Raw genomic sequence first — 19,914 nt, 5'->3', positions numbered from 1 at the left:
GTAAAGTCAACCTGTGTAAAGTATTCTAAGACTGTAACATACTGTGTTGTGTGAAGATTGCTGAAGTCATAGCACTTTCTTTATGGTAACTCTTTCAGGGACCCCGTTGTGCAATAAAGTATCTGGCATAATTTTTTAAACTGGCAAAGACAGTTCTAGATTGTAAAATTTTGACTAAATTTAAAAAAATTTCCGAAGTATGCATTTGTCACAGTTGATAGTCTATGTATATTGCTGACAGCATATGAGTACAGTTTTATAATTCATTGTGAACAGTTTACATGAAAAACTACATTCTTTTTCAAACTGTTTGACACACCTGATGCTCCATTAATTGGCATTAAAAGGCAAACAGTGAAAATAGTCTGTTTCTATATTACAGAAACCAAAAAGAATGAGCACTAACAATCTAAAGCTCTGGTTATAACATCCTGCAACACAGCATTGTTTTACTGCTTCTACTTGATCTGTTTTTTGTTTTGTTTTCTTGGAAAGTAAGCTTGTATTCAGTGTAAGTGGAGGGGTTGGGGAACATCTAGAGTCTCTTGAGGACAAATAGTGTTTTTCAAATTATTTATTTGCAGTTGATGTACCTCTGCTCTCTCCTGACTGCCAAAAAAAGATTCTGATTAGCACTGATGAATTTTCTTTCCATAATTTTAACTAGTTTCTTTTTGAAGTACTGCAGGATGCCTCCTAAAACTGCCTTATAGAGTGTACTTGGTTTGAATTTTTCTCAGTCCCAGTTCTTTTGCCAATTAACACTTCTAATTTTTATGGTCAGCCTAAAACAGGTTATGTTATAGCTTAATAAAACTTCTTCTATTCTGTTACTATGGAAAACACTGGAGAAATACTATAACAAAGATAGTCAAATCAAACTGATTATTTGAAATAAGGCCGAAATCTTTCTTTTCAGGTGTAAATCCACTGCTCTGGAAAGTTTTCACTGAAGTCAATGTTTAAAAAGAAATTACTGAAAACGATTCTGTAAAGATAATTTCTTTGGTTTTATGTCTTGTTTTCTAAACAAATCTTTCATGATAGTAGGTTGACATGGCTAGATATAGTATAATGGCAGTATACTTAAGAACAGGATGACCTTTTCAGGATATTTACTCATCTTAGTATGAGTATGCTGTTTTTCTAAAGAAAACTTCTGCATTAGTTGGTATCTGTAAGTAGAATTAAGTGAGAAATTAAAATTGTAAAGTCTCCTGATACATATACTGTCTTAAAACTTTTTATTTATTTATTTATTCATTCATTCATTCTCTGGACCTAAGTTCTACTTCCATTTTGCTAAATCGCTACAGTATTTGTAAAATATTATAATTTAGCTCAACTTTAATAAAGTCTACATTTGATTTTATTAGTTACAGCATGTAAACCAGCTATGTGTACATACACACACACAATATTAGGCTTAATGTGGAGTTTTCCATCAGTTTATGTGAAACATTTTTTTAAAGAAATCATGTTTGTGAATTTCATGTCTTCAGGGTCCCTGTGTACATGATGAAGAATCTGGCCTCTCTCAAACAGGAAAACCTGCGCTTAAGGCCCTTTTATATCACTGCCAATTCTATGAACGTGTGAATCAGATGGTGAAACACTGTTACTTAGGATGTTATATGTTTGATTTAAATTCTTCCAAAGACAACCTCATCATAGAAAAAGGTGGTATAACTGGTATGTGGTGTTATATTTTTGTCATATTTTAAACCTACTTAAATAGCTTCTAGTTTTGAGTAACTTGTCTCAAATAATTCATACTAAAAATGGAAAGAAAATATTTAAACAATTAGCTTAAATATGTTAAGTCAAAATATTAGAGAATTTAAGAAGTAGATAACTCATTAGTTTAACATCTCAGAAAAGGCTTTGAGTTGTTATTTACATTTTGTAAACTGTACAAAACATTTTGTTTTGTAACAAAAAGTTACCAACGGAAAAGATGTAATGAGTTCTGCAATACATTTTCTTGCAATATATTGGGGTAAAATACTTTTTGCAGTTTTGACTTTGAAAGACCGGTACAAAGAAAGTTTAGGAAAAAAGTATATGAACTGTTTCTAAGACTCCTGCTTCTGTTTCCTCATGTGTTCAACTTCAAAGATACATAAGTAGGGATGGGCTCTAATCTGGTGAAGTTAGCTGCATTCTAAGATATTCAGATATAATTTAATTCATAGACTGATCAAATTTAATACTCAGATTGGTTTGATTTATTTTTCTAACTTGTATGCTCTTGGATTATCTCAGATCTAACTTCTGTATTGACTAATTATTTTCTGAACAATATTTCTGTGCTGCATTGTAGGAACCCATGTTCTTGTCCAAATCAAATGTGCATTATAATCTTAAGTTTAGAAAGCTAGGAAATTCTTCAGAAAGCTCAATGAGTAAAAACTGTGCAAGGGAGGTAAAATTAATACATTCGTTCTTTGTCCCTTTTTTGTGTGCCTAATTTTCTGTATTTCCATCTTCCAAGGCTACAGATTTAAACAGTTCTTGTAGGTCTGCTTCTGTCAAACTTATGTTACAGAAGCATAAACAGAAGAGGAATGTTATTTCTGCTACCAAGTTATGACATTGACAGACCAAAGGAAGGAAATATTCTTGGTTAACTAACTGAGTTATCAGAGAAGTACCTCAGCAGTATACAAAATTCCAGCTATAAAAATTTATCTGTGGCTTCTTTATTTATCTATAAGTGTATTTTTTTTTTTTTTTTCAGTTTCACTCCTCCCATGGTCCTCTTATTTGTGCCTCTTGGTAGTTCTGTTAGCTGATGCAATGTCATATCTAAGAGCAACTCAAACTCCAGGATAGTAGAACTTTCCAGTGAGAAGTTGAGATACTTTATATCAAATCATTGAAAAGCAAAGCTAAAAAAATGGTTTTCCAGGAGCTTTGAAATAAGGAGGAAGAATCATCTATGATATTTCAAGAACAAGAAACAAAATTTTTGTTTACTTAAAAAAAGGAGGAACAGACAATGTTTCTTCTATCTCTAAAATTATAGTGCTTGAAAGGCTTGTAAGTCCTTCATTCATATGTTCAGAATTGAGGGGTTTTATTTATAATGACCTGTTTCTGCTTTTTAATAGGTCCCTTGTCATCTCTTAATAGAAGACCTTGCTTTGGTTTATCTCCCTAAAATAATTTTTGTTGTTTTTTTCCCCAATGAATTTTCCTCATATTTTTCAGGAGTACTAAAAAAACCCCCACGAAGTCATCCACAAAGTTATGTTAAAAATAAAATTAGTTATCTCAATTTAGTGATTAGCTAAGATATGTATTAGGACTTCTACCTCTGTGTGTTTTGCACTCAGAATTTGTGTCAGCTAGTGCTTTATTCTTTATTGTTTTCTAAATATATAAAAGCTTTCAAACCTGTTATTGACAGGTTTGTCCTATAAAATTTTTCACCCTTTTTATTCTGAAACAGACTCACAAAGCAATTCTTCCATCATGATAACTATGAATATGGGTTCTCTTGAATTTTTTTTTCTTAAAATGTGAATTTGAAGTTTTTTTGAAGAAGACGACATCTGTTCCTTATGTTTGTGCTGAGACCCTGGTATCTTAAATACTTTTGTACTATTACATTTCAAATAAAACTAAACCTGAACTATGTCAAATGACTAAAGGCTATGCAACTGCAGTTTGAGCTAAGTGTGGCTTTTTCCAGACTATATTAAGTTGTGCTGAAAACTGTATTTTATTTAATTTCTGTTTATTCAATGGATTTGCTGGATAAGAATTCGTATGTACAATGTGTGAAAACTTAGGTTCTGAGTTCTTCAGAAGGATAACTAGTTGGCTACTTTTCATTGAAACAGTCTTCGAAAAGCTTAGTTTGCTCTCTGCTGGTCTTGTAGTAAAAAAAAAGAATTAATTTTTATTCAAATTTGATTTTTATTCTTTTTTTTCCTACAGATTTTGATGATTCTCTTAATTTTTGGAATGCTCCATCCAGTCAAAGCCAATCTTCACATTCTCAGTCAACATCTGAAACTATGGTAACTTGCAGAGTAATCTATTTATTTTAAATATGAAGTTGTTCATGAAATGGTTTGAGGAAAATTAGCACTCATGCTAAAAAAGACCCAACAAAACAAAACTCAAAATAAACTGAAATTAAACAGAAAATTAAAAAGCTGAAACTAAATTGAAATTTACTGTGAAGTAGCTTTAATATGTGGAAGAAAACCTTTATGGTTATTTACCCGAGCAAATATAAATAAAATAGCTTACCTTGACTAGCTAAATGCATAAGGCAGTGCTGTATTCTGTAGCTTCTCACGGCAAGACATATTCTCTAGAGATTACTTTGTAATTGGCTTTATTGACAAAATGCAGTCATCTTCATCTATAGTTGTCACTTCTGCTGCTTTTATCCAAACTGTCCTTTCAGAGTGAACCTATATTTACACTACACAGCTACAGAACTGGATCAATCAAAACCACATAAGTACACTGGGTTAAAATTATATTCTCTGTCATAATAAACTCTGGCTTCTGAAAATGCTTTTATAAAATATAAAAGTGGCACAAGTGTTTGCACGACCCAAAATAGATATGAAAGATACAAGAAAGCAGGTGGCTGCTTGAAAAATTTGTTTCTGGCTAGGATGAAAGGCTGTAAACATATGCTGTCTTTCAAGATGGCAAATGCAAAGGAAGAGAAATTGAAATACATTCTTCCAGTTCCAGAGTATTTGCAATATTAGATCAGGCTGTGGAAGAAGCTTTTATAACATTCATTAGTTACCTGATAAAAATAATTTATTTTAAAGGACTGCATCATAATGCCAATAAAACTCCGATTTGTTGCACTGAAGTCTATTTTTATAATTTTATATTTCCTTCAAAGATTTTTGATTATGAATAACCGTCTAATTTTATTGACTAAAATTGTTATGCCCAGTCTTTCTGTGAATCATGATAAAAATAAAAATAATAGAAAAAACAGTATTGAAATTTTGTCTCAAAATACTTCACAACTATAATTTTTCCTTCCTGTTTTGACTCTATTATAAATATTTTGCTGTCTAGTACTGTTACTGTTATCTGGAATGTTTTTTATAATTGAGGAAAAAGTATACTCTAGTGTTAAGCTAAAGTTTCTTTTTTTTAAATGAATTTGTTTTTCATTTACCTAAAACAAAACAAAACCTCCAAAAATCCTTTAGGGTTATTTTAAACACAAATATTCAAATTTGAATACTTGAAACTAAAATAATTGAAATTGCATGTAAATCAGGGAGTAGATGCTACCATGGATACTGTTAAAAAACCCATTTAGATAAGAATCTCAGGTTGCTTAAAAGCAGTTGTTTCTAAATTGCTTTTTACTGAGTAAATCGAGTGTCACTTATAGAAATAAAACTTGAGCAAAATTCATCTTATTTCTCTCATGTTACTTGAGGGAAAAGTTAAATTTCAGCAATTCTTAACAGGGTTGAGTGTCTATTCTACTTAAAATTGTGCCTGAGTATTCATGAAGAGTTGAAGAGTTCTTTCCATAAAATTCCTTCAGTAGATTAAAAAAATAAAAATACATTAATTTTATCTGGTAGATTCCAAATTATTTTTTCCTTTTTTTATGTGTAAAGTAGCATCATAGTTTAACATAAAAGCATAACTCTACGATTTCATTTAACAAATGGATAACTAATTATTTAAAGTGAAAAGCACAGAATAATACTAAAATACTCATATCAGTCTTCCAGATGTTGTAGACTTCATATTTGCTAAGATTATGCTCTTACAGCTAACATAAGAACTTTATTTCAAGGGTTTTTTGTTTTGTTTTCCTTTTTCCCCTGATATGTATGAAGATTTCACACAAAAACTTTGGTTGTCATTCATATAAGTTAATTTAATTTCCATTTGTCTTTCATGGACCTTTTTAGCAGCTGTAAACTTGTTTTGTTAATTAAGTTTCTTACCTTCAGAAAAAAACCCAAAACTGTGCTGACATGACAGATGCTGAATTTCTAAGTTTGAAGGAAAGATGCAGAGGTCTGATGTTCTAATGCCAGTATTAGGAGAAGAAAGATAGAGGAAGGGAACTGAGGCTAAATACAAAGTGAGGGCAGTTAATGACCATTAAGTGTGTTTATCTAGTAAAGTTTGGAAATAATTTTAAAAGCTCAAACTTGTCCTGAAATCAGGCTTTTGCAAATTATTCCTATATAACTTGAAATTTATAATAACTTGGGCCATACAGTTTGGCCCAAAGCTTTCCATTTTGACATATGAATAAAAGAAATAAATTTTTGAAGTCATTACCAAAAGTTAATGAAAGTTTGTCGAAGTTTTATATGTTGATAGTACCAGGAATATGTAGTTATTCCAAGCCCACTAGATGGCATGCTTTGCCCATCACAGATGAAAGAGTCAGCAGGTCTTACTGAAGGGAAAGATTTTTTTTGTGTGGTACAGATTTGATGACAACAGCCTCAAATAATTGAGAGTTACTAGCTGTAAAACTAAGTAGAATTGTTTCTGCCAGAAGCTCTTCTCTGATACTTTAATTTTATTTACTTCTTTAATAAAAATTTTTCTAAATATGTCCATATACATTCATTTCATGAATGTCATTCTAGGAAGCTGAAACTGCTTTTTTGTTCAGTAAGCCCCATCCTGAAGATCTTTGCAGAAGGTGATGTCTTTTTACTGAATTATGTCAATTTTTTTTTCTGTGAAGAGAAAAGCTCTGATGGTTTTTATTATTTTTGGAAAGTTCTGACAAATAGAAGAAGACACTATTAGTTTTCTCTGTTTTCAGATTTCATGTAATCAATACTTTTAGCTATCTGATATCAAATGATGATTTCACACAGGTTTCCTATGACCTTAAGTGAAAATAAAATCTAAATTACTTTTTGGCTTCATGTTTTTTTCCTCATTCCCAAATTTTTCCCCAAATTTGCAGAAAATAAAATTGAGAAAATTAAAAAACAAGTATATTAATAACAAATCTTTCTGGTTTTACTTTAATCTATAAATAGTATGTCAGAGGTCTTGCAGAATACATAAGGACAATTTTGCTCATTTTATAGAATAAAGAATAGAGATGTGGGAATGAAATCAATGATTCAAGGTCACCTAAAAGACAGTAGCAGAGCTGGTTTGTCTGTACTCTATTAACTCATATGCATTGTATTTAATGTCTTTAAGATCTCAGTGGATTACAGATTTTTGTCAAATTTATCTTTTTTTTCTGTAAACTGGAATGTGGATACTGCACAAAGTCCAATTTTGAGAGGATTAAAATCTTTGTCTTTTAATAGAATTCTTAGTTTAAACATTAACTCAGGTTATCACTGCACAGGACAAATCCTTATTCTTATTTTAACCAACATGTTTGTTTTGTGTTATGTATGATTGAGAACACCAGTCAGCATAGAGATACCTACTAGCTTCAAACTGCAGAAACACTACGGCTGTTCTGTGCCCGGGACAGCTTAGCAAAATGATCACTTATTTAAAAACTTGAGCTAAAAATGGTGCAAGTTAAAGATCTACAGACATTGACCAGATAGCTTTAAGTCATGGCCATTTTTTCCCGTGAAATCTTGCTATTTTATAAAAATGTGTGCTTTATTTTCTGGAACCATGGTTACCTGAGTGCTATATAGTTAAGTGATTTAAACCTTTGAAAAGAGAACTGAATAGAATTAATCACTGCAAGCCTATTAAAGCAATGCCAGAGGGATTTTTATACTAGAGGTTAAGAAAAGACATTTTATTCATATCTAGTAGATAAACGGCAAAACCCTCACATTTCTCAGCAAAACCTTCACATTTCTTCTGTGTTTCCACTCAGACAGTTTTTGTATTCTTTTGTATTAGTTCTAATCTGCAGTTGTCATCTCCCACCCCCTGCCACAACCTTTTCTTTTCTCCAATTAAACCCCCTTCCAAAGTCTGTTTCACTGTTAAGCAACAGAATGCTTCATTGCTCCTAGAAACAATATGGTGGCAATGCTAAATAGCCTTTAGTAGGTACAATGTCCCAGACTCCTAGATCATACTTACCAAAGGTCATTTATAAAAGTGGTAATATCTTTTCTTTCCTGGAAGGCAGAATACTGTGGAAACAACTTGTTTGTTTACTGTAGGTTTTCTGTTAAGATAGCAGAAAATTTCTGGTTTAAACCCATGTTCCACTGTGAAGGAATTAGCAATAAATGTTCTATCAGTGAAGGAAGCTGATATTTTTCTAACCAGATAAAGCATTTATTTATTTATTTAACCTATTTTAGGAACTTGTTTTCATTTCTTTACTCCGAAGTGTTTAGACAGTTGTAGAAGATGGAGAAAGAATTGTTGTGCAATGTAGGTGATACTGTTTACTAACATGTGAAAGCTTGTATAGTTCATAATAATCTTTCAGATGACTCCCAGTATAGTAATAATTCCTTTTAGGGCTTTACTTGTTGCAGAGCCATATGGACTGTTAGAAGGTGCATTTGGGGTTTGTACATTTTAAGAAAGAGTTATATTTCTTGTCACTTATTAGAATGCTTGGAATTGAAGTATAATGCTGAATAAATGCAGAATTTACTATGTGTCAAGATGGATTGATTTAATATCAGTAATGGGTTTTAATAATTATTTCAATCAGCAAGCTTGAAACTAAATAGGTTATTTATTCCAATTGGCAGATATGTTTTTTATCTGGATAATCTAAACAGAACTTGCATTTCATTTGGTCGCTACAATTTGGTACTGCGTTTTGCTAACAAGAAAATAATTTAGCCAGGCTTGTCCTAGTATTTATGTGAATCCTGGATTGTAGACACACACACCAAATGTTAGAGTAGCTTGTTTTCTGTGTTACAGTAATCTGGCTTTTCTTGAGGAACAACTGAGCATACTTTAGGAGAAAGATTCAAGACTGTAGGATGGACAGTAGTGGGATAACAGAGGAAAATATGGAAGAGAAGGGAGTTACATCATGGAGGTGGCAGCCTTTAGCTCATACAGGGACAGAGGTCTGAAGTAAAGATGTGCTGATAGAAGCCTAACAATATTTCGAAGTGATGGGGGTGGGAGGTGGGGTTAAACTTTCTAGGAGATGTGAAAGTACTAAGTAGAGAGTTCCTGTACCTCAGAATGCTGCTGGGTAGATCAAAGCCAAAGCTGGAAAGCAGTGACCTAATGGCAAGGATACAATAGCTAAGCAGCGAGTAATCTGTGATTTCCTTAACCTTCACCCTTTTCAAAAATTAAGTCACTTTTGACTTTTCCTTTAGGTAACAAAATATTCCAACTGATATTCTAATAAAACTTTAAAAAGAAAACCTTTGAAGTATTTCACTGTTCCTTAGAAAGTTCGCTGTGAAGAAAAGTCTAATAACATCCTCCTTCAAGCTGAGACTGTGTTGGGGTTTCATTGGATTCCCTAGCATACTGTATTCATTACATTTTCTTCAAGACTGTCACTATACAGTGTATATGATATGAATTATCCAAAAAACAGGAGTGAAAAAGTGACCTGACATGGGAAATACTTATCCCATACTCTGAAACGGGTCCCAGGTCTTGTCGTGTCACAAAAGCATATTATTAAGCTGGAGACTCTAGATCTTCTGATCTCACGCTTGTGGTTTTATACACAGTAGCAAGAGCATTAAGAACTTTTGATAGCATGCAAAATTAATAATATGATAGATAATGTAGAATGGGTAGGAGGAGCATGGCAGTATGACAGTAAAATTATCTACTGTCATGTAAATATCTCATATCTTCACTATGAAATGAATACATACAAGGATCACAGAACTAAGGTTAAGAGAAGTATCCAGAGTTGGAAAGACTCTGCAACATCAACTTTGTCTGATGACTAATATGCTTGCGATATTTTTATCTGAACGTGTCCTGGTACAAATGGACAAGCACTGATGTTCTCAGCAGAGCAAAAAGGCCATGAAAAATTTGAGTTTAAATGCTTCAGTAATGCCTTTACCTTTGTCCAAACATAGAATGAGTCAGTTATACGGATGAAAAAGAGGGATGAAGATGAGGAATTTCCAGTAACATGGGCATTGATCAGTTTTTAACTGAAATGTTTCAGGTTGTTCGTATTGCACATCTTTGAATAGTTTCAATTATTGAATGTTTATAAAATAAATATATATACACACACACATATTGTGAACAAGATTTAATCAAATTTGCTGGTTTTGGTGGATTGTTTCCCCCTGCCCCCCCACCCGAAAATCTAAATAGAAGTCTGCTCTATAAAAGCTAGAATCAACTGATTTCCTTATGGCTTTCTAGGTTCTGTCTGCATCACCATCACTGGGGAGTGTTACCGAGCTTCGGGCAACAGTCCCAACAAGTTTTATTCCTGAAACTGTAGTTGATCGGCTTACAGCACAAGGTAAGTCAAAGTTTGAGTTTGTGTACATAATGATGAATATGATGTATTAGCTTGCCCATATTCCAGTATTTGTACATGTATATAAAGCTTGCATATTGCTGGAACAGTCATCATTGCTGCTTTAAGTGGTTGTTTTAGAAGACAAACATGAAACACTTTCTTTAAAATAAAATAAAGTGAAATACATTTGACAGAAGTAAGGAAAAATGGTTGATACGCTTGAAATGTAACTCAAGACTTAGGTTCTATTCTGGGCGTCTAGTCACCCTTTCAAAACAATCAATTTTGTTAAAGCTGTCATCTACGTGCATGTACACACATGCGCACGCAGAGATGTATATATAATTCTCTTTATATGTAGAAAGATAAAAATGTATACAATGTAAAAAATATATTAAATTATGCATGTAGAGAGCAATGTGTACAAATATAAAATATTTCTCTGTTACGAAAAGAAGTAAAAATATATATTTTTCCAGATTCACTGTTTAACAATTATTAGTGCCTTGTAGAAATAACATTTTATATCAGAGCTATTTTAAATTATGCTTTTCCTGTATCTGATTTCCTGGGGGGTTTTTTTGTTTGTTTTTCTCTTGTTCTGGAATATACTGTTTTAAATGTAGAGGTAACTTGGATATTTTATGAAAAACAAAACAAAACAATTTGGTTTATGTAACTGCGTTAATCTGTTGTGGGTTGGGTTTTTTTGTTGTTGTTGTTTATTAAACACATTCTAGGTCAAAGTGATACAACCACAACAGAGTCTCCAAGTCAACATGATTCTCCCATGTCTGCTGCACTGTCTAAACAGCGTGCGGTAGTCACACCTGCCCTTTTGTCAGCTGTTTGCAGCCTTCTGCACAACCTGCTGGTTGTCATACCAAAAGATACTGGAATTGCTCTTCAACAAGCACATTTGCTAACAGCTCTCAGCAGGTATGAGATCAATGACTGCTGAACAAGGTGTAGCAAACAAGGAGAAAAGTTTGAAATGAGCTCTATCATTGTTTATTACCAAAACGATTAAATACATTGATCACTTCTTGCTTCTGATGTGTTGAAAAAGATCTTTTTTAAAAAATACAATCCACAAAAGAAAAGAATTTGGATTATTTCTTTTTTTTCACAGAAAAAGTAGTCACTGGTGGTTCCATTTATGGTGTCTGTCTTCTACAGGACTACTGTGTTGCTCTGGTAATGTTTTAGGTTTTTGATAGATGGCCATTTAGTCATCTTTTTGGAGGGGTAATTTTTAAATTTTTTATTTTCCTTAGTAGAGCAGTACAAGATATAGTCAGGTATTCAGAATAGCAGATCAGTTCATTTTATAATTTTCTTCTTTGAATTGTGTGCAGTATTTTGAAGATGAGCCAAGGGCTGTCACAGTAAAAGAGAGTAAATAATGCTTGCCAGATTTGTGAAAGTATTGAATAATAGACCTAGTGATTTGTTTCTTTTTTTAAAGAAGGAACCACTTCAAAATAGTTTCCAGATTGTATTCCATGTTTCCACTTGCATCGTAACAAATTCTTTCATCTGTAGAAAGTGTTTAGAAGTCCTGAAGTGAAGCATGAAAATTAATTCATTTTTTTGTAAGCTTTTCAAGAGCTTTTCTCTTCATACTGCAATTAATGAAAAACCCACCCTTGTTTGAATACAGTTTATATTATTACAGAGCTGCTTATTCTTCTACAGGAAAGAAAATGAGCAATCAAATATAAACAAACAATTTTTACCAGTGCACTAACAGCCATTGTAATTTATGTTTGTCTAACTATTTTGAAAGAACTTCGTGCTACTTATAGTTACACTAGACTTACTGCTAAATCCAACTATGTTAAGGAAGAGCTTCATAATTTATTTTTATTCTGCTTATTTAAAATTTTCTCGTTTATGGAATGTTGAATTAGTAGAATATTTAATTATTTATTTCTAACCAATTTATTTTATTTTAGTCTTGTAAGTGCTAATCTGCTTGAGAGATGTATCTTGGAACTGAAAACTCCATTTGGTCATCCATGTCATATAGAACACGTAAAAGCTCAGGTTAGAGAAGCATTTATTACTTTCTAATTTTTTTAATTATGAAGTGAATTATGGTTGCATAACCTATATTCATTAACATAGTCCAGACACACTGCTATAGTCTACATTCATGTGAATTCCTGTGCTTTTGACAAGGTTTAAGAGAAAATAAACCATGTTATATTCAACACAGAACAATTAATTTCTGTATTGGACCTATACATAGAACCATCAAACTGAAAACCAGTTGTGTTTTAAAAGTACAAATATAGTTTTAACAGTCACAGATGTCATGTAATAGAAATTTTTTGTATGGTATTGAAGTATGAGCCAGAAGCAGTTACTGACACATTCCATATTTATTTTTCATCTTCTTATTTTAATTTATTATCATTATTATCATCTACTTTTCATCTTCTACAGTAAAAATTAGGAAAACAATTTTTAATTTATATCCCATTATTTATTTTAAGTGGTGTATATTAATTAAAAATGTTATGAATCAGTTGATGTAATATGAGTATTTAAATAAGAAACAAATGTGAAAGGTACAAATATATGGCTTTATTTCATACCTTTAAAAAAATATTTAACAGGTGTTATTACTGCTTCAATACCTGTCATCTATGTCCCAGCTTCTGAAATCATGTTTATTGGTGGACTCTCAGCTTGTAATCCAGGATGATCTGTTGAAACCTCTCTTGGGAAATAGCTTCACGATTCTCGCCATTCGTTCCAAAGATGGGTTAGGTAATGAACTCCTTTGTTTCCAGTATAGCCAGACAGAGACAGCTTTTCATTTACATACCACCTTCATTTAAATTGGCAGTTGTTGTCAGGCTTAGCTATTCAGGTTTGTGCACATGTGTAAATGGTTTGACTTTTTTCTGTATTTGCAGATACCGAGATAACATCTGTACTTCATGAAACCTGGGTAGACTTTTTCAACCTTCTAGCTACATTATTGTGGAAGAGTGGCCAAATATCTTTTCCATCTGTGACAGAAGCCCTTGCAAATCATTGTACAGCAATAATTGGTAATAACTATTTCTGGATGGGTTTTAACCTAGCAACTAATAAAATAAACAAGCAGGAAAGAGGGGCATTCTTGTTTAGATGCTATTAAGTAATTAGCAATGGCATATCCAGAATGAAACCCAAATGTGTCCAGAGGTTGACTGACTTCCTTTCTTAACTGAATTTTTATAACTCTTTGTTGTATTGTTGGACTAACTTTTGAACTGTCAGGTAAGTTCACAAGTTTTGTTTGCATATATGGGTTTGTGATTCTAGTAAACCTTTACGGCACCTGTGATTAGAGCCTGAAATGATGCGTTAGCACTTCATTTTTTTCCTTTTGTGTTGTTTTTAATATCATAAATAAAAAGATAGCAACGTTTTGAGGGGAAGTTAAGAGATGTATGAATTCAAGATTGAATCAACCCATACAGGGTTTTGTTTGTTTCTTTTTAAATTATTCCTTCATTAGTTGCTTGCCTAGTCAGGGCTCTAGGTTACCAAGATTGTGTGACATGTTTCAACACTGAATTAAGAGTGTAGTCCATTCAAGCTGTGATTTCAGCCAGGTACATGTTAAGTCATTTGGTGAATCCAAATCCAACTGCCCGTGAAGCAGCTGATGAGTACTGTTGGTATGATAATGTAACTGTTGCATAAAGTGAGGAGAGTTCAGAAAATTGTTGAACAAATGATCAGTTTAGCAAATGGAAGTTGCTTTTCTGTTTTATAGTCAAATTAATACGGACCAATTATTTCATTCAGACCTATAAAACTCAAACTTTTCTGTTTTAGTTTTTAAAGACTTATCAAATGCATAGAATTTGTAGTATTCCTTGTGCAATGCACAGATATAACTGCTTCTTGGCTCACACACCTTGATAAGTCTTTCTGAGTTCTGAAGCACTTAAGCTTTATTCAGAATGAAATATAAAAAATTGTATGTTTCTGTTTTATCTTTCAGATAACATTTGTGACTGTATTCACCTCTCAACCAAATTTCCTGCTTTATATATGGCTAGTTTACAGTTCCTCTCTGTCCTTTTGAATGAGGAAGGAAGAAGACAGCTCCAAGATAAACAGAATATATGTCAGAATCCAACTATTAGCTTTCTTCTGGATCATGTTGAAGGATGCCAGGCATCAGTAACTCAACTTACTGCATTAATTATTCAGGTATTTAAAATTTGTTCATGTGATTGCAGGGCATATTTTTGCATTTTTGAATTTTGTTAAAAAAATACTGTAGCTACCTAATGAAAAATCATTTCCAGTTATGAACCAAGACCTATTTAATTTGAGGTGTCTATTGCATTCATTTTTGAAGTTCGTGTTCAGCTGGAACAGTTGCAAAGAAGCAACTTCTAGGAAGTACCTTGCAAGGCAATTATGCTGCAACACCATGGTATGAAATCTTATTTAGAGAAGATGATACATAGATAGAATGTGTTTGGCCAAATACTGATAACGCCTTTTTTTTCTGCTTTTACAAACTTGTAATGAGATTTTTAAGGTTCGAGACATATTAATCCCCTTTGTAAATGGCAGCATTGTTGCTCTTAACAGCTGCCTTTGTAAAAACTGTGAACCAAAAAGAATCATTAAACCTTCTAGTTCATTCCCTGATAGTGTAAGATAAGTGTGGTTGTATTTAAGGAACATATGTTAAGTATTTTCCAAGCTAGTTTGGAATTGGTCAGGTAGCCTATTTTCACTAATTCTTTTAGGAATTTATTGACTGACATAATATATACTGGTGACAAGGTGGGTTTTTTTCTAGATAGCTATTATGTATGTTCTGTCTTGCTTAATTTATACTTTTATATAATGTCCTAGATGATTCTTTTACCTCCTTTATATTTACATCCTTTTTTATTTACAGACTGTTAAAATATCTTCCATTATTTAGTAATAAGAAAAGTTATATGTGAAATGTGTGTCTAATTTATTTTCCCTCAAAAATTGGTTTTTGTATCTATATACTGGTTGTCCTTCTTACTATGTGCAGTTGGTCACTGTAACAATAATAGTGATCTATGATTAGAAGTGTCGTGTTTGTCTGAAAGACACATTTCATATAATGTAGCTCATGATTTATGATGTTCTGAAGTCAGTGCTTGTAATTATTTTTCTGTAAGAATCATGTAATTTAATGCATAGAGATTTCCTGCGAGGACATGATTTTCAGAGAGTTTGAAAGCAAAACAGGGGCACTTAGTTGAAATCCCATCATTTGCTAAATATTGTGTTAGGTTTTTGTATTTAATGCTTATGTATATGCCTAAAACGGAAATCCTTGGCTCTGGCAGAAAAAATGCTGTTGCATGAAAGTATGTCAAAGACGTGCTGTAAGTCACAGTGCTTTATTTTTGTATAGGTATACATAGTTGCTCACCAGTCTTTGCTTTGCCACAAAAAAGTGGTAACTCTTATGGTGACAGCAGAAAAAGTATACAGTGAAGAATTAACTGCAGCCAGGGCAATGCAAGTCCATCAGACACTATGTCATAGTTTGAGTATTGTAAGAGATACCATCTTTTAACTTGCTCTTTAACTGTTCAGAGCTGTAAATGGACATTGCATTTTGTTCATAAAAGAGCTCAGAAAATAACCTGTGCTGTCTGGGGCTTTATAAAAAGTGAAAGGGATATAGCTGCTATGATACCCAAAAAAGGATAACAGAATTAGGAAAGAAACAGCTTGCTTTTTAGAGTGAAGTACATAGATTTATTTACTTCCCTTCCCTCCCCGACCCCCCCCCCCCCCCCCCCCCCCGTGGTCATTGAGAGGTAGTTGCAAGAGGAGACCATAGGATGTAAAGTAAGCTATTAAAAAAAAAAAAAAAAGGCAAAACAAAACCAACCCAAATGATCTAAATATTATCTTTCTTCAAGACAACCACTGAAGCAAGTAATTGACTAACATGGAAAAGGCTGTGAGAGAGAATTTTGAAACAATCAGGCATCTCCAGTAATCATCCTATCACATAAAACCTACAGAATAGATGATATGCAATGGTAAATGCTAAATTAGGACCCAGTCTGCAGGTGTGAATATTAACAGACCAGGTTGTAAATTAGTGTGCATTATTGCATACAACCAATTTAGTAAATGCACGTGCTGACTTTAAAAGGTTTTGGTGCTTTTGTGGACATAAACTTTAACCCTTGTATGCGTGTTTTCAAGATCAGAAGTAAAAGTAATAAGGAAACCATAATCCATACATAAAGTCTTAAATTTAGGCTCTACTTTTTTTTAATCTAGATAAAAAAATTGCAATAATTTAGAAAGACTGATCTCCCATTTAACTAACAGTAGATGCAGACTAACATAGCTAGATCTGCTGTGGCTTTATGGGAGATATTAAATTTATTATATATCATAATTTCAAAAAAGAATTAAGTGTCCATTTTATATATCATAATTTCAAAAAAGAATTAAGTGTCCATTCTTGTTTTAATACTTTAATACTAGTAGTTTAAAACTAGAGAATTTGCTGGCAGAATGCATTATAAATTTAGAGGGGGGGGTTAATTCAACTAGTAGTTAATCATCAATTATTAATTACTTGTGTTCCCTATGATTGACATAAATCTTATTTTTTATTATAAACTGTAATTCTTGATTGCAGAGTAAGGAAAAAAAATGCATAAAGGAGCATGCTTCAAGAAAGAATAGAATTTTGCTGGGTTTTAAGATAAAATTTAGAAAACAAATGAAATGAAAACTTTAAAAAAATATATAAATATAGGACAAATCACCTTAATGATTTAAACAGTTCTAATGAGCCACATAATACTTCATTAGAGGAAAATACCAGGAGATTGGCAGGTAAATATGTTTTTTTATTACTAAAACATTTCTAACTACTAAAAAAATAAAACCAGCTAGCAATTTAATAGAGCAAAAGCCTTTGAGTGGATAAATCACAAATCTACTTTTTAGATTATGCAAGATTGAAGGAACTCAACATTTTGATTTTTCCTGGCTTGTGTAAATTAGCATCAAGTTTAAACTTTAAGCTTTTTATATTTTTAATTACTCAAACTAATTCACATTAATTAAATAAATTAAATTCACATTAATTTGAGAAGAAACCACCACCTAAGAGTACAGAAAAATAGTTAATTTACTTAGAACATTCCTATGCTGCTGACAACTTTGAGATTTCACTTGGGATCTAATAAAACTGGTTGTAGTCTAAATGAGATTTTTTTTTTCTGTTAGCTATAAATGCAGAACCCAGTCCATGCTTTGGTGCTTTAATGTGGTGTCAGCTGTCCTTTATCAATTAGGTGGGATTTTTTCAAGTTATTACCTTACTAGTCTTCATCCCTTGACCTTTTCAGTCCTAGTTACACTGTACACTTCAATAAATGATAACCCTAGAGCATATGTTGATATTTTATTGCATATTAAAATTGGAAAAAATTTGTTTTGTAATTACTAGCTAGAGGACTAAAGCTAATAAAAGATGATGTACATAGAATTGTAAAATCAATGAGGTTCTATGGCTCATGAGATGTCTGCCTGAAGTATTGTTTTTCTTAAAATGCTGTATTTTTTTCTAACTTAAAAATATGTTTTTCTTTAACTATGATCCAGCAACAGTTTTTATTTTACTATATTATACTAATTACAATGCATACTATTTTCCATTATATTGGATGTCAATATTGGGATGATCTTTTAGGGAAAATTGCTAGATGGTCAAAATTCTCTACTGGATAATATATAAAGCACAGACAGCTCTTAGTCTTTCAACTATTTTGTTATATGAGTCCAAATAAATATTCCTTTGAAAGTACAGAGATTGTATTTCTGTTATTAGAAATGTGGTGACACTCACAAAGGCCTTGAAAAAGTAAGACAAACTACCATTTTTCTCTGGTTGGAAGAGTATCTAAAAAAAAATTATCCACTTGTCAATGATATTTCTATTCTAAAGAATTTTACCGATATTTAATGTCTCTTCTTCATCATTATGTTGAAGGAAAGTAAGATTGCACTAAAGGGAGGTCAGTGAATTGCCTGCAATAGGAAGTCTGAATATTTGAATATTAGCCAGGGCTGGGAATTCAGGCTTTAGGAAGGTAGAATGTTAAGAATAAGAGGAGTGGGCTTAGGAGCAAAAAAGATATGTACTTTTTTTTAACATTTTAATTAGAAAAAAATAATGAAAGACTTCAATGCAGACAGACTCTAAAATTGAATATACAGAGGGAGAACTCTGATAGGAATATAGTGATGAATCATCCAAATGAAAATAGAGACTATGAGAACATATTTATGGATATGAATACTACTTTTAGTATGGCCACTTTTTCATTTCTGTAATGAAATTGCATTATTTGTAGGTCTGTGAGAGAAAGTCTTCAAAGGATGTCCTGAAAGAAGTTGCTACAAATGCACTGCTGTCTCTGTTAGCTGTCAGTAAAAATGCCCAGAAATGTGCATTAGAAGGTGAGCGTTTCAAAATGTATGTTAAATGATTTATGAATCAAATACTTCCAGGTTTTTTAATGTATTTTTTAAATCATAATGTGTTTTCTCAAAACAAAGACTTAGTTTTCAGTAGCATTTTTTGCAGATCTTTACAGAGAAAATTTATTAATAATTACATTTTTCAGCTACAGATAAAATACTATGTTGTAGCCAGTCTAAAAATTTGTGGTGAAATCACAGCTCTGTGTTAGAGTGAGAAGAGACATCTAAGCTTTTACTGCTAGTGGCATATTCATCTGAAACGAGATTTTTGCACTGGCAGTATCTTCCATTTCTTGTTTCATGCTCTGCCAGTACAGATTTGTAAGTGAAAGTATGCCCTGTGTTCTCAGTTCTCTCTGTACCTAGACAAGAACAGACTTCTTTTTCTCAGCTTTGTTTGTCCCTGCTTCTTTGTTTCTTTCTTCCCATTTTACAGTTTCCTTCTCCCCTTGAAATGCAACATCCTCCATGCTTAAGGTTTTTACTTTACAGCAGTAAAACAACTGTAGAAAACTTCTAATCAAAGGCTTTTTGTGCCCACTAGAACACAGAGGAGACTGGTTAATTTGCATTTCTCATGTATCATGCATTTAAGAACTGCTGATCAGCCCAAGTGCACTTTGTCTTGGGTGCTTTCTCATTTCTTGCATCTCTCCATTGATTTGTTCAGCCCTTTAAATCTACATTACGCTGAACTAGATAGCCTTAGATGTATCTGATTAATGTCTAATTCCAATAGTGGCAGAAAACTCCAAACTTCAAATTTTATACTATATACCTACTGTTCTTTCCCAGTGTATTGGTGGTCTACTCAGCCCTTACTTCATTACGCATGTTCTTCTGTTGTTGACCCACTAAATCATCTAAGAGCTGACTTCCTGTGAAGACACTACCAACGCATGAAGTGTAGTCAAGTTCTGTGCTAGAGCTGCCTTCAAGTCATCCTTGCTGTAATGCAACACAAATCTTAGAGTTCT

At 32.5% G+C, this 19,914-nt stretch overlaps 1 protein-coding gene across 2 annotated transcripts in view; it reads left to right on the top strand.

The window, feature by feature from the left end:
- RTTN (rotatin) overlaps positions 1-19,914 on the top strand; it is a 90,413-nt gene that overhangs the window by 52,870 nt on the left and 17,629 nt on the right. For both annotated transcript variants that reach the window (XM_074897772.1, XM_074897773.1), the window contains 9 exons: positions 1,503-1,692; positions 3,946-4,028; positions 10,303-10,405; positions 11,146-11,344; positions 12,364-12,454; positions 13,030-13,183; positions 13,333-13,470; positions 14,415-14,626; positions 18,808-18,913. In XM_074897772.1, the coding sequence (XP_074753873.1) occupies positions 1,503-1,692; positions 3,946-4,028; positions 10,303-10,405; positions 11,146-11,344; positions 12,364-12,454; positions 13,030-13,183; positions 13,333-13,470; positions 14,415-14,626; positions 18,808-18,913 (1,276 nt within the window). The remainder of the gene's footprint in view (positions 1-1,502; positions 1,693-3,945; positions 4,029-10,302; positions 10,406-11,145; positions 11,345-12,363; positions 12,455-13,029; positions 13,184-13,332; positions 13,471-14,414; positions 14,627-18,807; positions 18,914-19,914) is intronic.

Source organism: Athene noctua, chromosome 2, assembly GCF_965140245.1.
Source record: "Athene noctua chromosome 2, bAthNoc1.hap1.1, whole genome shotgun sequence".
NCBI lineage: Eukaryota > Metazoa > Chordata > Aves > Strigiformes > Strigidae > Athene > Athene noctua.
This window is presented reverse-complemented; position numbering and strand designations above follow the sequence as displayed.